The sequence below is a fragment of the Anomaloglossus baeobatrachus genome, chromosome 12 (genome assembly GCF_048569485.1).
Source record: "Anomaloglossus baeobatrachus isolate aAnoBae1 chromosome 12, aAnoBae1.hap1, whole genome shotgun sequence".
Classification (NCBI taxonomy): domain Eukaryota; kingdom Metazoa; phylum Chordata; class Amphibia; order Anura; family Aromobatidae; genus Anomaloglossus; species Anomaloglossus baeobatrachus.
Window position 1 is genome coordinate 114,392,990 of NC_134364.1, and position 25,335 is coordinate 114,418,324.

The 25,335-nt window shown below is 47.3% G+C and overlaps 1 protein-coding gene across 1 annotated transcript in view; it reads left to right on the plus strand.

The window, feature by feature from the left end:
• KATNBL1 (katanin regulatory subunit B1 like 1) overlaps positions 1 to 8,488 on the plus strand; it is a 36,187-nt gene extending 27,699 nt beyond the window's left edge. The window contains exons 7-10 of the mRNA XM_075331234.1: positions 5,041 to 5,130; positions 7,501 to 7,590; positions 7,764 to 7,857; positions 7,928 to 8,488. Of these exons, the coding sequence (XP_075187349.1) occupies positions 5,041 to 5,130; positions 7,501 to 7,590; positions 7,764 to 7,857; positions 7,928 to 7,960 (307 nt within the window). The 3' untranslated portion in view covers positions 7,961 to 8,488. The remainder of the gene's footprint in view (positions 1 to 5,040; positions 5,131 to 7,500; positions 7,591 to 7,763; positions 7,858 to 7,927) is intronic.
• The last annotated feature ends 16,847 nt before the right edge of the window (positions 8,489 to 25,335 follow it).

Consider the following 25,335-nt stretch of genomic DNA (forward strand, 5'->3'; position numbering starts at 1 on the left):
CAGGTGGATCATCAATTTTCCAAAGTCAAATCTGACACCGGCCCAATCGCTGACATATCTTGGCATGGAGTTTCATACCCTCTCAGCGATAGTGAAGCTTCCGCTGTTCAAGCAGTAGGCACTACAGAAAGGGGTGCAATCTCTCCTTCAAGGCCAGTCACACCCCTTGAGGCGCCTCATGCACTTCCTGGGGAAGATGGTGGCAGCAATGGAGGCAGTCCCTTTCGCGCAGTTTCACCTGCGTCCCCTTCAATGGGACATCCTACGCAAATGGGACAGGAAGCCGACGTCCCTCGACAGGACCGTCTCCCTCTCTCAGGCGACCAAAGCTTCCCTTCGGTGGTGGCTTCTTCCCACTTCGTTATCGAAGGGGAAATCCTTCCTACCCCCATCCTGGGAAGTAGTCACGACGGACGCGAGTCTGTCAGGGTGGGGAGCGGTTTTTTCCCCACCACAGGGCTCAGGGTACGTGGACCCAGCAAGAGTCCTCGCTTCAGATCAACGTTCTGGAAATACGGGCAGTGTATCTGGCCCAGAAAGCGTTCCAGCAGTGGCTGGAGGGCAAGCAGATCCGAATTCAGTCGGACAATTCCACAGCGGTGGCATACATCAACCACCAAGGCGGCACACGCAGCCGGCAAGCCTTCCAGGAAGTCCGGCGGATTTTGATGTGGGTGGAAGCCACGGCATCCACCATATCCGCAGTTCACATCCCAGGCGTGGAAAACTGGGAAGCAGATTATCTCAGTCGCCAGGGCATGGAAGCAGGGGAATGGTCCCTTCACCCGGACGTGTTTCAGGAGATCTGTTGCCACTGGGGGGTGCCGGACGTCGACCTCATGGCGTCCCGGCACAACAACAAGGTACCAATGTTCATGGCACGGTCTCAAGATCCCAGAGCTCTGGCGGCAGACGCCTTAGTTCAGGATGGTCGCAGTTTCAGCTCCCTTATGTGTTTCCTCCGCTGGCACTGTTGCCCAGAGTGTTACGCAAGATCAGGACCGACTGCCGCCGCGCCATCCTCGTCGCTCCAGGCTGGCCAAGGAGGTCGTGGTACCCGGATCTGTGGCATCTCACGGTCTGCCAACCGTGGGCACTACCAGACCGACCAGACTTGCTATCTCGAGGGCCGTTTTTTCCATCTGAATTCTGCGGCCCTCAACCTGACTGTGTGGCTATTGAGTCCTGGACCCTAGCGTCTTCAGGGTTATCTCAAGACGTCATTGCCACTATGAGACAGGCTAGGAAACCAACGTCCGCCAAGATCTACCACAGGACGTGGAAAATTTTCCTGTCGTGGTGCTCTGCTCAGGGTTTTTCTCCCTGGCCTTTTGCCTTGCCCACTTTTCTGTCCTTCCTTCAATCTGGACTGGAAAAGGGTTTGTCGCTCGGCTCCCTTAAGGGACAAGTCTCGGCGCGCTCTGTGTTTTTCCAGAAGCGCCTAGCCAGACTTCCACAGGTACGCACGTTCCTGCAGGGGGTTTGTCACATCGTCCCTCCTTACAAGCGGCCGTTAGAACCCTGGGATCTAAACAGGGTGCTGCTGGTTCTTCAGAAACCACCATTCGAGCCAATGAGAGATATTTCCCTCTCACGTCTTTCGCAGAAAGTGGTTTTTCTAGTAGCAGTCACTTCTCTTCGGAGAGTGTCTGAGCTAGCAGCATTGTCGTGCAGAGCCCCTTTCCTGGTGTTTCACCAGGACAAGGTGGTTCTACGTCCGGTTCCGGAATTTCTCCCTAAGGTGGTATCCCCCTTTCATCTCAATCAGGATATCTCCTTACCTTCTTTTTATCCTCATCCAGTTCACCAATGTGAAAAGGATTGGCACTTGTTAGATCTGGTGAGAGCACTCAGACTCTACATTTCTCGTACGGCGCCCCTGCGCCGCTCGGATGCACTCTTTGTCCTTGTCGCTGGCCAGCGTAAAGGGTCACAGGCTTCCAAATCAACCCTGGCTCGGTGGATCAAGGAGCCAATTATCGAAGCCTACCGTTCTGCTGGGCTTCCGGTTCCCTCAGGGCTGAAGGCCCATTCTACCAGAGCCGTGGGCGCGTCCTGGGCTTTGAGGCACCAGGCTACGGCTCAGCAGGTGTGTCAGGCGGCTACCTGGTCGAGCCTGCACACTTTCACGAAGCACTATCAGGTGCATACCTATGCTTCGGCGGATGCCAGCCTAGGTAGACGAGTCCTTCAGGCGGCGGTTGCCCACCTGTAGGAAGAGGCCGTTTTACGGCTCTATTATGAGGTATTATTTTACCCACCCAGGGACTGCTTTTGGACGTCCCAATTGTCTGGGTCTCCCAATAGAGCGACAAAGAAGGGAATTTTGTTTACTTACCGTAAATTCCTTTTCTTCTAGCTCTAATTGGGAGACCCAGCGCCCGCCCCTGTTTTTTTGTGTACACATGTCGTTCATGTTGAATGGTTTCAGTTCTCCGATATTCCTTCGGATTGAATATACTTTACACCAGTTTTTAATTCTTTTTCCTCCTTCTTGCTTTTGCACCAAAACTGAGGAGCCCGTGGGAGCACGGGGGGTGTATAGGCAGAAGGGGAGGGGCTTAACACTTTTGAGTGTAATACTTTGTGCGGCCTCCGGAGGCATAGCCTATACACCCAATTGTCTGGGTCTCCCAATTAGAGCTAGAAGAAAAGGAATTTACGGTAAGTAAACAAAATTCCCTTCATAGTCTAGTTCCTCTGATATGTCTCTTACCTCATGTGTAGAACCTTGGGTATCCTTGGTTGCGACCATGCATATAGTCACTAGTACTTGTTTGTGGTCCTAACTATGGATACCTAAGCTCCTGCAATGCCCCGCACATCAGGTAAGTGACATGGTGAATCAGGAGGACTATACAACATTTCTAATTGGAGGTATTTGCTATCAATAATAATATTATTATTATTATTATTATTATTATTATTATTATTATTATTATTATTATTCCTACAACATTTTGGGATGGGATCTTGGAGGTGTGCATACCCCTTTTAAACATCGCTTGGCTTTGTCCATCAGTCCCATAGATAATGAATGGAGCAAGGGTGCATGTGCCTGATCTATGCTCCATTACATTAGGGCCTGCAAAGCCCCCATTATTGAGATCATAAATCAACCAATATTTGACCAAAAAAACAACAGAATGAATGGCTCCACTCAATTAGTAACAAAACCTATAGAGAACTATGAATGGATGAGCCAGGTGAATAAAATGGTAAACTTTATTGAAAAATTATTTTAGAAAGCACACACACATATAAGACACAGAATGAGGTCACAGTCAGATACCATCAGGTGATCACAGAAAATAGATCAATACATATACGGCAGTATGTGTCTAAAAAAACCTATACCTCAGATTGGATTAATGATGTGAACAATAAACAGAAGTAAGAATGGACACCATTAAAAATGGAAAATCCACAAAAACCCCAAGAAAGAGGCACTACGAAGTAGATACCTCATGGGGCTACCCCATTAAAGATAAACACCTTTGCCTGCAGCTTAAAGAGATGCAAAAGGGAGAAAAAAAAAAGAAAAAGTGGTTTAGAAGGCCAAGAAACAATGCCCTTTATAGCCACTAGATGGTGTTAAAGCAAAGAGGGTATAGGAAGGCTGGAAAAAATAGAGTCCTTATCACAGGATACTACAGATAATGGCAGAGGAAAAAATAAGCAGAAAACTGCTCCATAAAAACTAATATTTCCAAAGCCAATCCTGCAATAAAATAATGCAGAGAAAGAAACAACAAGTTTAAATAGAAATCAAGGGCCAATGCCCATTATATCCATAGGAAAGCAATCCTGCAAGGTATTACAAAGCCTAAGAACCAACCATAAAGATGGAAGACACTAAAAATGCCAAAAGATAAACAACCTGAGGGTGAGAGATTGCCCCGAACACGTGTTTCGCATTAGCTTCTTCCAAAGGGGCTTTATATGTGTGTGTTTTTAAAATAATTTTTCAATAAAGTTTACCATTTTATTCACCTGGCTCATCCATTCATAATTCTCTATAGGTTTTGTCATTATTGAGATCAGTTGGACCCCCGGTCATCAGTAAGTTATCACTATAGGAGATCATTTCTAAAATCTCCGCAAACACGTGCATTCTTGGTGATATAGGTACGGGCTCAGGAGCTGAATCTGCTTCATACAGCACAGGTGCGGTCTGCATTTAATGGCTGATACCTGAGAGTAACTGCTGAAATCATGATGGCTGCATTTAGGCCATTAGTAACAGGAGGAGGATGGGTTATGATGGCAGCTGGGGGCTACTGCCTGTGACTAGGCTTCAGAGGAGACTGGAAATAAAACGGGTCCAATTTGTTATTTAACAACATTTCTAAAATCTCGTTTGTTTATCCTGTATGATGAACACTGAATTTGAGTGACTGAATCGTTGATATTTCATCCAAAAAATATAATCAAAATAGATGAAAAATGGCCAACTCCAAGAGGAAAAGGGTCCGTGACTCAGTCTTAAAGTGTGACCCTCCAGTGTGCCGGATAGAATGGGCCGCGGGGTCCCTCATGTCATGCTCGGTGATTGGCACTGCAGTCTTGTGGTGGCTCAGTGGTTAGCACTGCAGTCTTGTGGTGGCTCGGTGGTTAGCACTGCAGTCTTGTGGTGGCTCGGTGGTTAGCACTGCAGTCTTGTGGTGGCTCGGTGGTTAGCACTGCAGTCTTGTGGTGGCTCGGTGGTTAGCACTGCAGTCTTGTGGTGGCTCGGTGGTTAGCACTGCAGCCTTGCAGCGCTGGGGTCCTGGGTTCGAATCCCACCAAGGACACCATCTGCAAGGAGTTTGTATGTTCTCCCCGTGTTTGCGTGGGTTTCCTCCGGTTTCTTCCCACACTCCAAAGACACACAGATAGGGACTCTAGATTGTGAGCCCCAATGGGGACAGTGTTCCTGATGTATGTACAGCGCTGTGGAATATGTTGGCGCTATATAAAAATAAAGCTGTATTTTCTGACTTGTAAGACCCCTTGCAGTATCCGCACAGTGTAACGTTCCCTGTCCCCTCTGTGTTTCAGCCTCCAGGAGGACAAGGCCTCGGTGTCGGTGGGCTGCTGTGTGGATCTGTTACCGCTGGTGAAATCTTTGCTTAAGAGTAAATTTGAAGAGTGAGTTTCCTGCTGCCATTTTTCTTCTTCGGTTACAAAGATTGATTGTTCTCCGCTGTGGCTTTCCAAGTGCGGCCGGTGTCATGTGTCACTGCTCCGCGTCATACGTCCCATGCAAAATCAGCTTCCACTTATTTTTAACTCGGTTTTTACCAGATCTCCACATGTGCAGAAGTCCGCATGGGGGGGGGGGCCTGCTGTAATGCTTGGCTGAGAGCAGCAGATAGTTCACTTCTGCCGTTTTTGACTCATTGAAGTCTTGCTGCTCCCTTCACTTCAAACCCTTTTACTAGGGATGTCATATACTGTGCTGCCATCTAGTGGCCGAGACAGGGAGTACATGGAAGTACCATGCTAAACTGTGCGATATTCCTATTCTTCAAGCATTAGTTATCAATCCCTACACTGCGTTCATTCTTGGCCGTTTTGCCAGAAGCGAGACCCAGGGCCACCAGCTCTAGTGAGACAAGCCCTTTATCCACCTCCTGACATCGTGATATGTCTGTATTGCAGGCTCAGGAGCTGAGGCCGCACCTTTCCCACCAGATGATGGCTGTGTTATTCAGCCATCATCCGCCTCAGCTGAGCTCTGTTTGCTGCTGTTAACCCCTTACATGGCGCTATCAGTCTCTGACAGCAGCATTTAATGCATTAGAATCGGGGGGGTTGTGATGTTGCACGTGACCACTGGCCATTTGTGATGCTGATGTGTTTTGATGAGTGACCACTTCCATGGTAATGAGCAGTCACACGCTCGGGACCGGTGCAGCTTGTGTACCAAGTATGAAGATCCATAAACAGTCCAGACAAGGAATAGACCGCACACTCCAGATGAAAAGCCAAACCATCTTCTTTATTAGTAAAATGCAGGAAGAGCACCAGGAGCAGGCTCCTTCATTGACTTATGTTACCAGTACTGAGCAGCCGAGCATGGTAGTGCCCGCTCATCACTAGTTACCAGTACTGAGCACCCGAGCATGGTAGTGCCCGCTCATCACTAGTTACCAATACTGAGCACCCGAGCATGGTAGTGCCCGCCCATCACTAGTTACCAGTACTGAGCACCCGAGCATGGTAGTGCCCGCTCATCACTAGTTACTAGGACTGAGCACCCGAGCATGGTAGTGCCCGCTCATCACTAGTTACGAGTACTGAGCACCCGAGCATGGTAGTGCCCGCTCATCACTAGTTACGAGTACTGAGCACCCGAGCATGGTAGTGCCCGCTCATCACTAGTTACCAGTACTGAGCACCCGAGCATGGTAGTGCCCGCTCATCACTAGTTACCAGTACTGAGCACCCGAGCATGGTAGTGCCCGCTCATCACTAGTTACCAGTACTGAGCACCTGAGCATGGTAGTGCCCGCTCATCAGTAGTTACCAGTACTGAGCACCCGAGCATGGTAGTGCCCGCTCATCACTAGTTACCAGTACTGAGCACCCGAGCATGGTAGTGCCCGCTCATCACTAGTTACCAGTACTGAGCACCCGAGCATGGTAGTGCCCGCTCATCACTAGTTACGAGTACTGAGCATGGTAGTGTCCGCTCATCACTAGTTATGTTGGCCAAGGGTCTGCCTGCCATTTACTTGCTCCTATGAAGACCTGCCTGTGGCTGGCTGGTGTTTGTAGGAGATCTTGATTTTTACTATATACTGTAATACCTTAGTATTTCAGTGTATATATAGTAGTATAAGCAGTTAGATCAGGGGTCCCCAACTCCAGTCCTCAAGGGCCACCAACAATGTATGTTTTCAGGGTCTCCTTAGTATTGCTCAGGTGATGTGTCCAACATCCATGTAATACTAAGGAATCCTGAAAACATGCATTGTTGGTAGCCCTTGAGGACTGGATTTGGGGAATCCTGAATGAAATTATTGCAGGTTCAGGTACAAAATAAAGTTGTTTTTTTTTTTTTTTTTTTTTGTTTTGTTTTTTTTTATATATTTACTTTATTTTTACTGAGAAAAAAAAATGTAAAATTCTGAGCTATCAAAATATAACCTCAATGAATCTGTAAATGCCATAAAGAAAAAATTGATGCCAAAATCAAAACTTTCTTTTTTTTCTTTTTGTCTCCAGCACTTACATTTTTTGTTTTAAGCGATTAAAACATTGATACCGAAATTGGTATCTAATAACCTAGGATCTGGTCACCCAATACCCCCCCTTCCCCAAAAAAAGCCCGCAGATCTGTCATCCCAAAAATGAAAAAGTTACAGGTCTCAAAAATGCCGAAAGAAGCTGAAGTAAATTTTTTTTTTTTTCTTTTTTCTTTTTTAAATATCTAAAAATATTTTCCATATTTCCAAACCTGCATTGTACAAGCTTCCTTCTAGACTTATTGGTGTTTCCTCCTCCAATTTGCAGATATGTTATAGTCGGACTGAACTGGTTGCAGGCGATCGTGAAGAAATGGTGGCCGCAGCTTTCTACGAGTTCAGAAGAGCCGTCTGATGAGTAAGTCCCGGTCCTGCTCTCGTCGTGGTCTCCCCTTCCACTAATGAATGATTGACACTTAACTCCCCATGATATAGGATCTGTGCACAGCGGCCGGATCACACACATATTATAGATGCCGACGTCCGGCTCTGTGATGGACCTCCCCCACTGACTCATTTCTCCATTTTCAGGAACGTCCTGATACTAAAACGACAACTAAGTGCAATGTGGCAGCAAGAAAGTCACCTCGCATCAGTACCAGGTTATACTGGCAACATAGCCAAGGTATTGTTACCTGTCATTATCGTGTACTAATTGGAGGCTGTTACGTGGTTAATTCTCGGCTTTCTTCTAGGACTTGGACGGCTACTTATCCCAGCTCTGTTGATAACGAGGCGTCACCGAATATTTTGCGTATGTTTTGGGACTTCTGAGGACCTCGTTCAGAAGAGACGAGACGCTGCTGCGAGAAGAAACTCGTACAACCACTAACTCATCGAAGAGGGCTCGGTCTCCAAAACGCGCCCTCGTTATGGCATCTGCCTGCTTCATATTGAAGTAGTCTTCATTCCGGATAGTGGTGGGTTTTTTTTGTTTTTTTAATGGACTGAGGTAATGTTTACCTAGCACTCCTGCGTGACACGGACATTGCAAGAGTCACGTCTCCTCCTCGCCCGAGGAGCAGAGCAAGAAAAAAATGAAAACTTGAGTTACGGAAGTGTCTCCTCATCACTGGGATCAAGATCCATGAGAAAAGGACATACTGGAGAAATGCACTACTGTGTCTGCAGAGCTCTGCGAAACGCTGTGCCTGAAGCCGAGAGCTTTTACCCCCGGACACTGGATATTGCAGCCGTTTTGTTTATTTTGTTATATTATTTGAAATCCTAATATTAAAGACGTTTTTGCAATAGAATTACATGTGGGGGATCTGTAGTGGTCTGGATCTGGTCTGCAATAAAAGCGCCGTGTTAAGGTAGATCTCCCGGGTGAGATCTGGGAATCTGGAGGCCATGGCAACACCTTAATGAAATATTATGCTCCATAAGGGCAGTGCCCTCTTATTAGCCCATCTACCAGGAATGGCAGGGCCCAGCAAACATAGCACAGAACATCGCACTGCCTCTGCTATCTTTTTTCCCCTTGGCATCTCTCCTACCCAGGTAAGTCACGTACCCGGCCATCCACATGCTCAAAAAAACAAAATTTTCACCAACCAGACCGCTATTTTCCATTGCTGCGTTGTCCAATTCTCACATGCGCTCTCTGCACTGGACCGGGGCAGATGCAGTGCCTTGTGAAAGTATTCGGCCCCCTTTGAATTTTTCAACCTCTTCCCACATTTCAGGCTCAAACACAAAGATAAAACATTTAATGTCATGGTGGAGAATCAACAACAAGTGGGACACAATTGTGAAGTTAAATGAAATGTATTGCTTATTTCTTTGTCGCTCCATTGGGAGACCCAGACAATTGGGTGTATAGCTTCTGCCTCCGGAGGCCACACAAAGTATTACACTTTAAAAAGTGTAACCCCTCCCCTCTGCCTATACACCCCCCCCCCCCCCCGTGCATCACTGGCTCCTCAGTTTTATGCTTTGTGTTGAAGGAGGCACACATGCACTCATGCATTCCCGTTTTAGTCAGCAGCAGCTGCTGATTATATCGGATGGAAGAAAAGAGGGCCCTAACAGGGCTCCCGGCATGCTCCCTTCTCACCCCACTAAGTCGGCGGTGTTGTTAAGGTTGAGGTACCCATTGCGGGTACACAGGCCGGAGCCACATGCCGTTTTCCTTCCCCATCCCTTAGAGGCTCTGGGAGAAGTGGGATCCTATCCGGTCATCCAGGCACTGGGACCGGGCTCCCTCCGCAGCCCCTGTGGGATTCTGACGGACAGGAGACTGAGTATCATCAGGGACAGGCCCTGCATCTACAGGTACTCTGTGTCCCCTTGGGGACGGTGCATGGAGCACCTTGACCTCAGACGCTGCAGCGACTGCGGTGTTGGTATGAGACCGGGACTACCGCGCCGACCGCGCCTGCTTGCCGGCCGCAGTTTTAACTTTAGTCCCCGGCTTTTGCGGCCTAGTGCCTTAAACTCCCGCCCCCGGGCCTGCCAGTCAGGGGGAAGGGCGGGACGGTCGGTCTGACGCCGACAGTGAGGGCTGGAGCACACTTGGCTGTCCTCCGCCCCCCTCACTATTCACTCTGGGGCACCAGATTCCCGCACTTTTGTAGTTACGCCCACGGCTCCCTCCTCCCCTGTGAACGCCGACAGCCATGTTTTAAGCACATTCTGCCGGTGGAGGACTTCTGGCAGCACCTCTGGGAGACCCGAGGCAGGGAATCTGGTGGCCACACACTGCTTGAGCGGTCGGTAAGCCAGGTGGCTTCTTCCCACCGGTGCTGGGCCCCCTAGAGTGCTGAACTGTGTATATATATATATATATATATATATATATATATATATATATATATATATATATATATATATATATATTTGTATACATTTTCTCGGTTCGGCTGTACTGTTAGCTTGTGGCTATATATCCCTCAGTGATCACTCTCCTGGGAGACTACAGCATGTCGTTCACAAGGAGTAAGGGTGCCAAGACACAGGGTTATTTTGCAACCTGTACCTCTTGTGCGGCTATGCTACCTGCAGGTTCCACCTACCCTCACTGTGAGCAATGCTCGGGCCATGGGGCACTCGCTCAGCCGGAGCCTGGGGCACTGGTGGGACCCTCGGCCCAGGTAGAACCGCCGGCTTCCCCTGTCCAGGCGGCAGGGACAGAGTTTGCAGCTTTTGCTGAGAAACTCTGAGTCACTTTCACAATCCATGGCTCAGTCTATGGACAAATGGTCTGCTAAGATACTAGAAGCTTTGCAGCCCAGACCGGCCCTTACACAGGCCCCGGGCACTGCGGGATCGCCCCCAGGCCCCTCTCGGTCTGCGACGAAGCGTGCTCCTGGGGTGGCCTCTAGTTATTACGTGGAGGACTCCGGCACGGACCGCAGTCCCAGACCGGCTAAGCGGGCTCGCTTAGAATCTTCCCCGACTTCATCACGCTGTTCGGGGTCTCAGCTTGAGGACTCTCTAGAGCAGACCTGGGCAAGGGGCGGCCCGCGGGCCACATCCGGCCCGCCTACTCTCTGTGACCGGCCCGCCTGGCTCAGGGCGTCCTTGCTGGCCAGTCACTGATGAGAGCAATCTGACCTGTTGTCCGGAGCTCCAGGCTCCGGGAGGCGCGTGGTCAGATTGCCCTCATCAGTGCCCGGGCAAATGCCGGGGCCCTGGAGAGCCGGGGGGCCCACTCGGCCTCGTCAGTTCTGGTGACCCTTGGCCAGGACCCACTCGCCTTAGTTCTGCTGTCCCCCGGGCCGAGTAGGAATCTGCGGCGCCGTCCCTTTAAGGAGCAAAGACTTCCTGGCTGAACTTAATCTGTGGGCGGAGCTACCGGCCGGCGTCCTGCTCATCCCACAGATGAGAGTTGCAGTGCCAGCCAGCGACTCCCAGCACAGTGCTTCTTTCCGGCTCTGTGTGGGCCCCCTCTCCACCGTGACCTGAGCGGTATGTGCCCTCCCCACCCCCCGATTTATGGGCCCTGGTGAGCTGTATGGGCTCTTCTCCCCCCTAGGTGTATTCCCTGCAAACCCCCCCCCCCCCACCCCGGTGCCGTATGTGCTGGGCCCCAGAGCCGCGTGTGTGTCTGTCTGTATGTACATATGTAGCAGAGCTATGTGTGTATGTATGTAGCAGAGCTATGTGTGTAAGTATGTAGCAGAGCTATGTGTGTATGTAGCAGAGCAATGTGTATGTATGTATGTATATATGTAGCAGAGCTATGTGTGTATGTAGCAGAGCTATGTATGTAGCAGAGCTATGTATGTAGCAGAGCTATGTGTGTATGTATGTAGCAGTGCTATGTGTGTATGTATGTAGCAGTGCTATGTGTGTATGTGTGTAGCAGTGCCATGTGTGTATGTAGCAGTGCTATGTGTGTATGTAGCAGAGCTATGTATGTAGCAGAGCTATGTGTATGTATGTAGCAGAGCTATGTGTGTATGTAGCAGAGCAATGTGTATGTATGTATATATGTAGCAGAGCTATGTGTGTATGTAGCAGTGCTGTGTATGTATGTATCAGTGCTATGTGTGTATGTAGCAGTGCTATGTATGTAGCAGAGCTATGTGTGTATATGTAGCAGAGCTGTGTGTATGTATGTATCAGTGCTATGTGTGTATGTAGCAGTGCTATGTGTGTATGTATGTAGCAGAGCTATGTGTGTATGTAGCAGAGCTATGTATGTAGCAGAGCTATGTGTATGTATGTAGCAGAGCTATGTGTGTATGTAGCAGAGCAATGTGTATGTATGTATATATGTAGCAGAGCTATGTGTGTATGTAGCAGTGCTGTGTATGTATGTATCAGTGCTATGTGTGTATGTAGCAGTGCTATGTATGTAGCAGAGCTATGTGTGTATGTATGTAGCAGAGCTGTGTGTATGTATGAGTGCTATGTGTGTATGTAGCAGTGCTATGTGTGTATGTATGTAGCAGAGCTATGTGTGTATGTATGTAGCAGAGCTATGTGTGTATGTATGTAGCAGAGCTATGTGTGTATGTATGTAGCAGAGCTATGTGTGTATGTATGTAGCAGAGCTATGTGTGTATGTAGCAGTGCTGTGTGTATGTATGTAGCAGTGCTGTGTGTATGTATGTAGCAGTGCTATGTGTGTATGTAGCAGTGCTATGTGTGTATGTATGTAGCAGAGCTATGTGTGTATGTATGTAGCAGTGCTATGTGTGTATGTATGTAGCAGTGCTATGTGTGTATGTATGTAGCAGTGCCATGTGTGTATGTAGCAGTGCTATGTGTGTATGTAGCAGAGCTATGTATGTAGCAGAGCTATGTGTATGTATGTAGCAGAGCTATGTGTGTATGTAGCAGAGCAATGTGTATGTATGTATATATGTAGCAGAGCTATGTGTGTATGTAGCAGTGCTGTGTATGTATGTATCAGTGCTATGTGTGTATGTAGCAGTGCTATGTATGTAGCAGAGCTATGTGTGTATATGTAGCAGAGCTGTGTGTATGTATGTATCAGTGCTATGTGTGTATGTAGCAGTGCTATGTGTGTATGTATGTAGCAGAGCTATGTGTGTATGTAGCAGAGCTATGTATGTAGCAGAGCTATGTGTATGTATGTAGCAGAGCTATGTGTGTATGTAGCAGAGCAATGTGTATGTATGTATATATGTAGCAGAGCTATGTGTGTATGTAGCAGTGCTGTGTATGTATGTATCAGTGCTATGTGTGTATGTAGCAGTGCTATGTATGTAGCAGAGCTATGTGTGTATGTATGTAGCAGAGCTGTGTGTATGTATGAGTGCTATGTGTGTATGTAGCAGTGCTATGTGTGTATGTATGTAGCAGAGCTATGTGTGTATGTATGTAGCAGAGCTATGTGTGTATGTATGTAGCAGAGCTATGTGTGTATGTATGTAGCAGAGCTATGTGTGTATGTATGTAGCAGAGCTATGTGTGTATGTATGTAGCAGAGCTATGTGTGTATGTATGTAGCAGAGCTATGTGTGTATGTATGTAGCAGAGCTATGTGTGTATGTAGCAGTGCTGTGTGTATGTATGTAGCAGTGCTGTGTGTATGTATGTAGCAGTGCTATGTGTGTATGTAGCAGTGCTATGTGTGTATGTATGTAGCAGAGCTATGTGTGTATGTATGTAGCAGTGCTGTGTGTATGTATGTAGCAGTGCTATGTGTGTATGTATGTAGCAGAGCTATGTGTGTGTGTATGTAGCAGAGCTATGTGTGTGTGTATGTAGCAGAGCTATGTGTGTGTGTATGTAGCAGAGCTATGTGTGTGTGTATGTAGCAGAGCTATGTGTGTGTGTATGTAGCAGAGCTGTGTGTGTGTGTATGTAGCAGAGCTGTGTGTGTGTGTATGTAGCAGAGCTGTGTGTGTGTGTAAGTAGCAGAGCTGTGTGTGTGTGTAAGTAGCAGAGCTGTGTGTGTGTGTATGTAGCAGAGCTGTGTGTGTGTGTATGTAGCAGAGCTGTGTGTGTGTGTATGTAGCAGAGCTGTGTGTGTGTGTATGTAGCAGAGCTGTGTGTGTGTGTATGTAGCAGAGCTGTGTGTGTGTGTATGTAGCAGAGCTGTGTGTGTGTGTATGTAGCAGAGCTGTGTGTGTGTGTATGTAGCAGAGCTGTGTGTGTGTGTATGTAGCAGAGCTGTGTGTGTGTGTATGTAGCAGAGCTGTGTGTGTGTGTATGTAGCAGAGCTGTGTGTGTGTGTATGTAGCAGAGCTGTGTGTGTGTGTATGTAGCAGAGCTGTGTGTGTGTGTATGTAGCAGAGCTGTGTGTGTGTGTATGTAGCAGAGCTGTGTGTGTGTGTATGTAGCAGAGCTGTGTGTGTGTGTAGCAGAGCTGTGTGTGTGTGTGTGTGTGTGTGTGTGTGGATGTAGCAGAGCTTAGTGTGTGTGTGTGTGTGGATGTAGCAGAGCTTAGTGTGTGTGTGTGTGTGGATGTAGCAGAGCTTAGTGTGTGTGTGTGTGTGGATGTAGCAGAGCTTAGTGTGTGTGTGTGTGTGGATGTAGCAGAGCTTAGTGTGTGTGTGTGTGTGGATGTAGCAGAGCTTAGTGTGTGTGTGTGTGTGGATGTAGCAGAGCTTAGTGTGTGTGTGTGTGTGGATGTAGCAGAGCTTAGTGTGTGTGTGTGTGTGTGTGGATGTAGCAGAGCTTAGTGTGTGTGTGTGTGTGTATGTAGCAGAGCTTAGTGTGTGTGTGTGTGTGTGTGTATGTAGCAGAGCTTAGTGTGTGTGTGTGTGTGTATGTAGCAGAGCTTAGTGTGTGTGTGTGTGTGTGTATGTAGCAGAGCTTAGTGTGTGTGTGTGTGTGTGTGTATGTAGCAGAGCTTAGTGTGTGTGTGTGTGTGTATGTAGCAGAGCTTAGTGTGTGTGTGTGTGTGTGTATGTAGCAGAGCTTAGTGTGTGTGTGTGTGTGTGTGTGTGTGTATGTAGCAGAGCTTAATGTGTGTGTGTGTGTGTGTGTATGTATGTCAGTGTATAATGTGTATCTATGTATGTCAGTGTATAATGTGTGTGTATGTATGTCAGTGTATAATGTGTATCTATGTATGTCAGTGTATAATGTGTGTGTATGTATGTCAGTGTATAATGTGTATCTATGTATGTCAGTGTATAATGTGTATCTATGTATGTCAGTGTATAATGTGTATCTATGTATGTCAGTGTATAATGTGTATCTATGTATGTCAGTGTATAATGTGTATCTATGTATGTCAGTGTATAATGTGTATCTATGTATGTCAGTGTATAATGTGTATCTATGTATGTCAGTGTATATGGCTGTATAGATGTGTCCGTTCTATATGTATTTTTGTGAGTTTGTCTTTAAATATGTATGTGTACGTATGTGTGTCTGCGTGTTGATGGGCCCACTGGGACTCTTCCGCCCGGGGCCCACAAAAACCTGGAGCCGGCCCTGACCCTCATCACACGCTGCGTGTCGGGCAGGAAACAGAGGACAGATCCTGAAGCTCCGCACAGTGTAGGCAGCGGAACGCAGGAATCTCTCCTCTGTTCCTTGCCCGACACTTTTCTCTGTGACACACGCGCGCCCTGATATCGTCAGTACGGCGCGCGTGTGTCATTTGAAATGTTCCTGCCCGGAAGGAGAAGCTGCAGAGGCGGGGGCCGTATGGAGAGAGGCAGCGGCGGGGGCTCCTAGGAATACAGCGTCGGCGCAGCCTGGCCATGTGAAGGAGAAGCAGCTCAGCGGGGGGCTCGTACGGAGGTGTCTGAGGACGGGAACGATAAAAAGAGAGGTGAGTGGTTACTAGTAACCTGCGGGGACAATGGGGGCGGGCAGGCGGGGGGCTGGGGGAGAGGGGTAACTTTTGACAAATATTTGGGGTGTAGTGGTTTAGTATATGGGAATGTAGTTTTTCAGGTGTGGTATATGGGGGGGGTGTAGTTTTATAGGTGTGTAGTGGTGTAGTATAATACAGGTGTATATAGGAGTGTAGTATAATACTACACCCCTATATACACCTGTATTATACTACACCACTACACCCCTATATACACCTGTAATATACTACACCTCTATATACACCTGTATTATACTACACCCCTATATACACCTGTATTATACTACACCACTACACCCCTATATACACCTGTATTATACTACACCCCTATATACACCTGTATTATACTACACCCCTATATACACCTGTATTATACTACACCACTATATACACCTGTATTATACTACACCACTACACCCCTATATACACCTGTAATATACTACACCCCTATATACACCTGTATTATACTACACCCCTATATACACCTGTATTATACTACACCCCTATATACACCTGTATTATACTACACCACTACACCCCTATATACACCTGTATTATACTACACCCCTATATACACCTGTATTATACTACACCCCTATATACACCTGTATTATACTACACCACTATATACACCTGTATTATACAGGTGTATATAGGGGTGTAGTAGTGTAGTATATTACAGGTGTATATAAGGGTGTAGTGGTGTAGTATATTACAGGTGTATATGGGGTGTAGTGGTGTAGTATATTACAGGTGTAGTGGTGTAGTATAATACAGGTGTAGTATATTGGAGTGTAGTATAATACAAGTGTAGTATATAGGGGTGTAGTGATGTAGTATAATACAAGTGTAGTATATAGGGGTGTAGTGATGTAGTATAATACAAGTGTAGTATATAGGGGTGTAGTGATGTAGTATAATACAAGTGTAGTATATAGGGGTGTAGTGATGTAGTATAATACAAGTGTAGTATATAGGGGTGTAGTGATGTAGTATAATACAAGTGTAGTATATAGGGGTGTAGTGATGTAGTATAATACAAGTGTAGTATATAGGGGTGTAGTAATGTAGGTTATCACAGGTGTAGTATATAGTGATGTGCTGCAGTTTATTACAGGTGTAGTATATAGTGATGTAGCATATTACAGGTGTATATAGGGGTGTAGTGATGTAATATATAGTGATATAGTATATATAGGTGTAGTTTATTACAGGTGTAGTGTATACTGATGTATATTACAGGTGTAGTATGTGGCGGGTGTAGTGATGTAGTATATGGGGATTGTGTGTGTATGTATACATTGTGTGTGTGTGTATATATATATTATACACGCACAGTATATATGCGTGTTTGTGTGTGTGTGTGTATATATATATATATATATATATATATATATATATATATATATATATATATATATATAATGTAGAACCGAGTTAATTATATTAGTCCGGCCCTCTAAAACCATCCCAATTTCTCATGCGGCCCCATGGGAAAATTAATTGCCCACCCCTGCTCTAGAGGATGAGGCGGAGGTCGCAGCCCAGGACTCTGACCCTGACGTTGCTCTCAATCTTGATACACCTGAAGGGGACGCCATAGTAAATGACCTTATAGCGTCCATCAACCAGGTGCTAGATCTTTCTCCCCCAACTCTACCTATAGAGGAGTCGGCAGCACAGCAGGAGAAGCACCAATTTAGGTTTCCCAAACGTACTCGGAGTGTTTTCTTCGATCACTCGAACTTCAGAGATGCTGTCCAGAAGCACAGGGCTTTCCCGGACAAGCGCTTTTACTAAACGCCTTAATGACACACGTTACCCCTTCCCCTCTGACGTAGTTAAGGGTTGGGCTCAATGTCCCAAGGTGGATCCTCCAGTCTCTAGGCTGGCGGCTAGATCCGTAGTAGCAGTGGCTGACGGTTCAACACTCAAGGATGCCACGGACAGGCAGATAGAGCTCCTAATGAAATCCATCTATGAAGCCATAGGCGCGTCCTTTGCCTCAGCCTTTGCAGCAGTGTGGGCACTCCAGGCTATCTCAGCTTGTCTGTCTGAGATTAATGCGGTCACCCGTACCTCTGCTCCGCAAGTAGCGTCTTTGACGTCTCAGGCGTCTGTATTTTCATCCTACGCCATGAACGCCGTCCTGGACTCTGCGAGCCGTACAGCAGTAGCATCCGCCAATTCGGTGGCAGTCCGCAGGGCCATGTGGCTACGCGAATGGAAGGCAGACTCTGCTTCCAAGAAGTTCTTGACCGGTTTGCCCTTTTCTGGCGACCGATTGTTTGGCGAACAATTGGATGAAATTATTAAGCAATCCAAGGGAAAGGACTCGTCCTTACCCCAGCCCAAACCAAAGAGACCTCAGCCACGAAAAATTCAAGCGAGGTTTCGGTCCTTTCGGCCCTCAGCCAGGTCCCAATCCTCATCGTCCAACAGGCCACAGAAGAGCCAGAGAAACTCTTCTGCATGGCGGTCTAAGTCACGTCCTCCAAAGACCGCCGGAGGCACCGTCTCCAAGGCGGCCTCCTCATGACTTTCGGCCTCCCCAAACCGTATCCTCGGTCGGTGGCAGGCTCTCCCGCTTTTGCAACGCCTGGTGACCACATGTTCAAGACCGATGGGTGAGGGACATTCTGTCTCACGGTTACAGGATAGAGTTCAGCTCTCGTCCTCCGACTCGTTTTTTCAGAACATCTCCGCCCCCCGAGCGAACCGTTGCACTTTTTCAGGCGGTGGACACTCTGAAGACAGAAGGAGTTGTGATCCCCGTTCCCCTTCAGGAACGTGGTCGCGGTTTTTACTCGAACCTGTTCGTGGTACCAAAAAAGGACGGTTCACTCCGCCCCGTTTTGGACCTCAAATTGCTCAACAGACATGTGAGAACCAGGCGGTTTCGCATGGAATCCCTCCGCTCTGTCATCGCTTCGATGTCCCAAGGAGACTTCCTGGCATCAATCGACATCAGGGATGCCTATCTCCACGTGCCGATCGCTCCAGAGCATCAACGCTTCCTGCGTTTCGCCATTGGGGACGAACACCTTCAGTTTGTGGCACTGCCTTTCGGCCTGGCAACAGCCCCACGGGTCTTCACCAAGGTCATGGCATCCGTGGTGGCGGTCCTACACTCTCAGGGCCACTCGGTGATCCCTTACTTAGACGATCTCCTAGTCAAGGCACCCTCCCGGGTGGCATGTCAACACAGTCTGACCGTGGCTCTGGAGACTCTCCAGAGGTTCGGGTGGATCATCAATTTCCCAAAGTCAAAATTGACTCCGACCCAAACACTGACTTACCTCGGGATGGAGTTTCATACTCTCTCAGCGATAGTCAAGCTACAGCTGGACAAACAGCGTTCGCTGCAAACAGGGGTGCAATCTCTCCTTCGGGCCCAGTCACACCCCTTGAGGCGCCTCATGCACTTCCTGGGGAAGATGGTGGCAGCAATGGAGGCAGTTCCCTTTGCGCAGTTTCATCTGCGTCCACTCCAATGGGACATTCTCCGCAAATGGGACAAGAGGTCGACGTCCTTAGACAGGAACGTCTCTCTTTCTCTGGCAGCCAAGACCTCTCTTCAGTGGTGGCTTCTTCCCACTTCCCTGTCGAAGGGAAAATCTTTCCTGCCCCCATCCTGGGCGGTGGTCACGACGGACGCGAGTCTGTCAGGGTGGGGAGCGGTTTTTCTCCACCACAAGGCTCAGGGAACCTGGTCTCCGACAGAGTCCTCCCTTCAGATCAATGTTCTGGAGATAAGGGCAGTGTATCTAGCCCTAAAAGCGTTCCATCGGTGGCTGGAGGGCAGGCAGATCCGCATACAGTCGGACAACGCCACGACGGTCGCGTACATCAACCACCAGGGCGGCACTCGCAGTCGTCAAGCCTTCCAAGAAGTTCGGCGGATTCTGCTGTGGGCGGAGGCCACAGCCTCCACCATCTCCGCGGTTCACATCCCAGGCGTAGAAAACTGGGAAGCAGACTTTCTCAGTCGCCAGGGCATGGACGCAGGGGAATGGTCTCTTCACCCGGACGTTTTTCAAGAGATCTGTTGCCGCTGGGGAACGCCGGACGTCGATCTCATGGCGTCTCTGCACAACAACAAAGTCCCGGCATTCATGGCACGGTCTCAGGATCACAGAGCTCTGGCGGCGGACGCCTTAGTTCAGGATTGGTCGCAGTTTCGACTGCCTTATGTATTCCCTCCTCTGGCAATGCTGCCCAGAGTGTTGCGCAAGATCAGGTCCGACTGCCGCCGCGCCATCCTCGTCGCTCCAGACTGGCCGAGGAGGTCGTGGTACCCGGACCTGTGGCACCTCACGGGGTGGGTCAACCGTGGGCGCTCCCAGACCGACCAGACTTGCTGTCTCAAGGGCCATTTTTCCATCTGAATTCTGCGGCCCTCAACCTGACTGTGTGGCCATTGAGTCCTGGCTCCTAGCGTCCTCAGGGTTATCTCAAGAGGTCATTGCCACTATGAGACAGGCCAGGAAACCAACGTCAGCCAAGATCTATCACAGGGCTTGGAGGATCTTCTTAGCCTGGTGCTCTGATAAGGGGTTTACCCCCTGGCCGTTTGCCTTACCCACGTTTCTTTCCTTCCTTCAATCCGGAATGGACAAGGGTTTGTCTCTCGGCTCTCTCAAGGGACAAGTCTCGGCGCTTTCCGTGTTTTTTCAAAAGCGTCTAGCCAGGCTTCCGCAGGTCCGCACGTTCCTGCAGGGAGCTTGCCACATAGTTCCACCTTACAAGCGTCCGCTGGAACCCTGGGATCTCAACAGGGTTCTACGGGCTCTTCAGAAACCACCTTTTGAGCCGCTGCGGGATGTCTCTCTATCACGTCTTTCGCAGAAGGTGGCATTTCTAGTGGCAGTCACATCACTCCGAAGAGTGTCAGAGCTTGCAGCGCTGTCATGCAAAGCCCCCTTCCTGGTATTTCACCAGGATAAGGTGGTTCTGCGTCCGGTCCCGGACTTTCTCCCCAAAGTGGTGTCCCCTTTTTCATCTCAATCAGGATATCTCCTTACCTTCATTTTGCCCTCATCCAATTCACCAATGTGAAAAGGATTTGCATTTGTTAGATCTCGTGAGAGCACTCCGGATCTACGTGTCTCGCACGGCGCCACTGCGCCGTTCTGATGCGCTCTTTGTCCTTGTCGCTGGCCAGCGTAAGGGGTCGCAGGCTTCCAAGTCAACCTTAGCTCGGTGGATCAAGGAACCGATTTTTGAAGCCTACCGTTCTTCTGGGCTTCCGATTCCTTCAGGGCTGAAAGCCCATTCTACCAGAGCCGTGGGTGCGTCCTGGGCATTGCGGCACCGGGCGACGGCTCAGCAGGTGTGTCAGGCAGCTACCTGGTCTAGTCTGCACACTTTCACGAAACACTATCAGGTGCATACCTATGCTTCGGCGGATGCCAGTCTAGGTAGGCTAGTCCTTCAGGCGGCGGTCGCCCACCTGTAAGAGGGGGCCGTTGTTGGCTCTTTTTATCAGGGTATTCTTTTACCCACCCAGGGACTGCTTTTGGACGTCCCAATTGTCTGGGTCTCCCAATGGAGCGACAAAGAAGAAGGGAATTTTGTTTACTTACCGTAAATTCCTTTTCTTCTAGCTCCTATTGGGAGACCCAGCACCCGCCCCTGTTCCCTTCGGGCTGGTTGTTCTTTTGTGTACACATGTTGTTCATGTTGAATTGTTCTTTTGGTTCATGGTTTTCAGTTCTCCGAACATCCTTCGGATTGAATTTACCTTAGACCAATTTATAAGTTTCCTCCTTCCTGCTTTTGCACCAAAACTGAGGAGCCCGTGATGCACGGGGGGGTGTATAGGCAGAGGGGAGGGGTTACACTTTTAAGTGTAATACTTTGTGTGGCCTCCGGAGGCAGAAGCTATACACCCAATTGTCTGGGTCTCCCAATAGGAGCTAGAAGAAAAGGAATTTACGGTAAGTAAACAAAATTCCCTTCTTTTTTTTTAAAAAAAAAAAAACCTGAGAATTGGGGCGTGCAATATTATTCATCTCCTTTACTTTCAGTGCAGCAAACTCACTCCAGAGGTTCATTGAGGATCCCTGAATGATCCAATGTTGTCCTAAATGACTGATGATGATAAATATAATCCCCCTGTGTGTAATCTAGTCTCCGTATAAATGCCCCTGCTCTGTCATAGTCTCAGTGTTCTGTGTAAAGCGCAGAGAGCATCATGAAGACCAAGGAACACAACAGGCAGGTCCGTGACACTGTTGTGGAGAAGTTTAAAGCCGGATTTGGTTGCAAAAAGATTTCCAAAACGTTAAACATCCCAAGAAGCACTGTGCAAGCGATCATATTGAAATGGAAGGATTATCATACCACTGCAAATCTACCAAGACCCGGCCGTCCATCCAAACTTTCATCTCAAACAAGGAGAAGACTGATCATAGATGCAGCCAAGAGGCCCATGATCACTCTGGATGAACTGCAGAGATCTACAGGTGAGGTGGGAGAGTCTGTCCATAGGACAACAATCAGTCGTACAATGAACAAATAAGGCCGCAAAAAGAAAGCCATTTCTCAAAGATAGGCATAAAAAGTGTTGTTTAAAGTTTGCCACAAGCGCCTGGAGACACCACACTTGGAAGAAGGTGCTCTGGTCAGATGAAACCAAAATCGAACGTTTTGGGCACAATGCCAAATGATATGTTTGGCGTAAAAGCACCACTGCTCATCACCCTGAACACACCATCCCCACTGTCAAACATGGTGGTGGCAGCATCATGCTTTGGGCCTGCTTTTCTTCAACAGGGACAGGGAAGATGGTTAAAATTGATGGGAAGATGGATGCAGCCAAATACAGGACCATTCTTGAAGAAAACCTGTTGGAGTCTGCAAAAGACCTGAGACTGGGACAGAGATTTGTCTTCCAACAAGACAATGATCCCAAACATAAAGCAAAATCTACAATGGAATGGTTCACAAATAACTGTATCCATGTATTAGAATGGCCAAGTCACAGTCCAGACCTGAACCCAATCGAGAATCTGTGGAAAGAGCTGAAAACTACTGTTCACAAACGCCTCCATCCAACCTCACTCAGCTCCAGCTGTTTACAAAGGAAGAATGGGCGAGAATTTCAGTCTCTCCATGTGCAAAACTGATAGACACATACCCCAAGAGACTTGTGCTGTAATCACAGCAAAAGGGGGCGCTACAAAGTATTAACTTACAGGGGATGAATAATATTGCATGACACAATTTTCAGATATTTATTTTTTATAATAGTTTAAAATAGGCAATACATTTCGTTCAACTTCATAATTGTGTCCACTTGTTGTTGATTCTTCACCAGAACATTAACATTATTATCTTTATGTTTGAAGCCTGAAATGTGGGAAAAGGTTGAAAAATTCAAGGGGGCTGAATACTATTGCAAGACACTGTGTACAGTCTAATCATCAACTGCATTAAAGGGTTGAGGTGTTTTTCATAACCATAATAATACAAATATGTTTTATAAATAACAATTATTTTTATTAAATTTGAGTATCGACCCATAAGAGAAAAAAAAAAAAGTCCTACATACTGGATCTCCAGGATTCATCGATAGCCCTGCCTTGTCGTCCAGGACTTTTCTTGCCTTCTCTGTTGACTCCTTATCACTGCAGTGGTCATATAATGTGCCCTGCAGAAATAAATATATCATAAAATTAAAAAATAATTATATACCACCATGACCTAAGTTTCAAAATAAAAATGTAGTGATTTATAAATTATTCACCCAATAAATATATATTTATGTATAATTCTATATGGCCTTTGTACTAATAAATACAAGGTGACCATAAAAATAACCTACTGTGTGTGGACCTGTGTGCAGACTGACCCAGTGGACAGAATTGACCGAATATTGATATGTATGCTATTCAAGCCATGGGGAAATGGAAGACATTTTAAAAAACATAATACTAAAACTCCCCATTAGGTGAAAAAGTGGCGCTGTACAGTGAGCGCGCCTTGCAACTCAGTCTGCAAGATTTGCCCTATACAAAAATGGAGCCATGAAGTCACATTTTTCGATTAAAAATATAAAAAAAATGATTAAACATTTATGCAAGACATACAGATAAAAAAAAAAACAAAACAAAAAACAAATCAAAGTGCGTGGTGCAGGAGAATGAATGGTTTGGAAGTATCACTAGTCACAAAATACATGGGAGGAAAATATGTATCTCCAACGGGAAGTATATTTACTTGCATAGATTAGAAAATGTAAAGCTAGCACAAATAAGTACTTGTGTACAATATAAGTGGAATGAACATTTCCCAAAAAAAAAATAAATTTTTATATATATATATATATATATATAATATGAGTATACCCATATAGTGCTAATCAAATCCACCAAAATATAGAATTTCAGCTGAGCAATTGCCCATATACATATGCTTAATCTTGTAAGGCTAACTCAATTAAAGCACTTTGCACTAGCATGAAGGAGTAGGTGTAACTTGGTGACACAAGCATGTAACAGGTAATACGCCCATATAGTCAGCCATATAGTGTTGGTCAAATCTAACATAAATACATCAGTTGGGCCAAACAATTACCCATATTAACACCCAGTTTGATAAATGATACTCCCAGCAACCCCTACGCGTGTTTCGCGTGGGCTTCATCGCGGGTCACAAATTATGTGTTATATTGGGTCCTAATCCCTGGTTTACACTGAGTAATTCAGGTGCTATTTATGTAGGTCGTCAGATGTGTTTTCTATATCCTCAAGATGCCTGTCTCTTTGCCAGATGGTGCGCTGTTAGTGCGGTTGTTTTATGAGAATACCAGGAATGCTACTGCTGCACTGAGAGCCTTTCGTAGTTTGAAAGACCTTCACACACGTAGCGGTCCGATGGCCGTCAATTCGCTGAGACAGATGATTACACGTTTGGAGGCATCCGGGTTATTGAGTGTTCAGGCAGGGCGTGGGCCACCACCGGTAAGCAGAGAGGTTGTGGAGGATATTGCCACTGTCATCGTGGATCAGGGCACGAATAACCCTGCCGGGGACAGCAGTGCACGCAGTGTCTCCAGGCAATTGGGATTCCCGTACAGCACAGTGTGGAAAGTTCTCCAAAAGGTCTTGTGGGCATCTGTACAAAATTACTATCATCAACAACTTCTTCCTCGTGAAAATGATACCCACATGACATCTGCATTCATGTTTCTGGCGAGAGTGGAAGTGGAAGGCAGTTGGCCATGGAATGTTCTGTGGTGCGATGAATGGAACGGTGAATACACAAAACTGTCGCATACGGGCTACCGAAAATTTGCATGAGGTCAAGAGGGTTCTGCTGCATTTGCCAAAGGTAACTGGTGTGGCTTCACCTCATCATTCATCCTCAAACCTTTCTTTTATGAAGAAATGAGGCCAACTGGGGTTGCTACCTGTTCCGTGACTGCAGCGAGATACCAGACAATGCTGGAAACAGTGGTCGTTCCACAACTCCACCAGCGGCAGTGTCTTCAGACGACCACCTTCATGCGTGATGGAGACCTCCTCACATTGCAAATCATGTGAAGAACGTTCGGCATGCACATTTTCCCGATGACCGGATTTTGAGCCGCTCCTTCCCTAACGTATGGTCACCGCGTTCCCCGATCTCAATCCTTGTGATTTCTGGTTGTGGGGACACCTGAAAGAGCGTGTTTATCGGGGAAACGTCGACACCCTGGCTGACCTACAAAGACCGCATCATTTTGGAAGTGCGCAGCATCACACCAGACATGTTACACGCAAGTGTCGAGCATGTTCTGCATAGGATGAACATGATCACCATGCGTGATGGCGGCCATATTGAACAGTTATGCTAGTCTTTGAAACA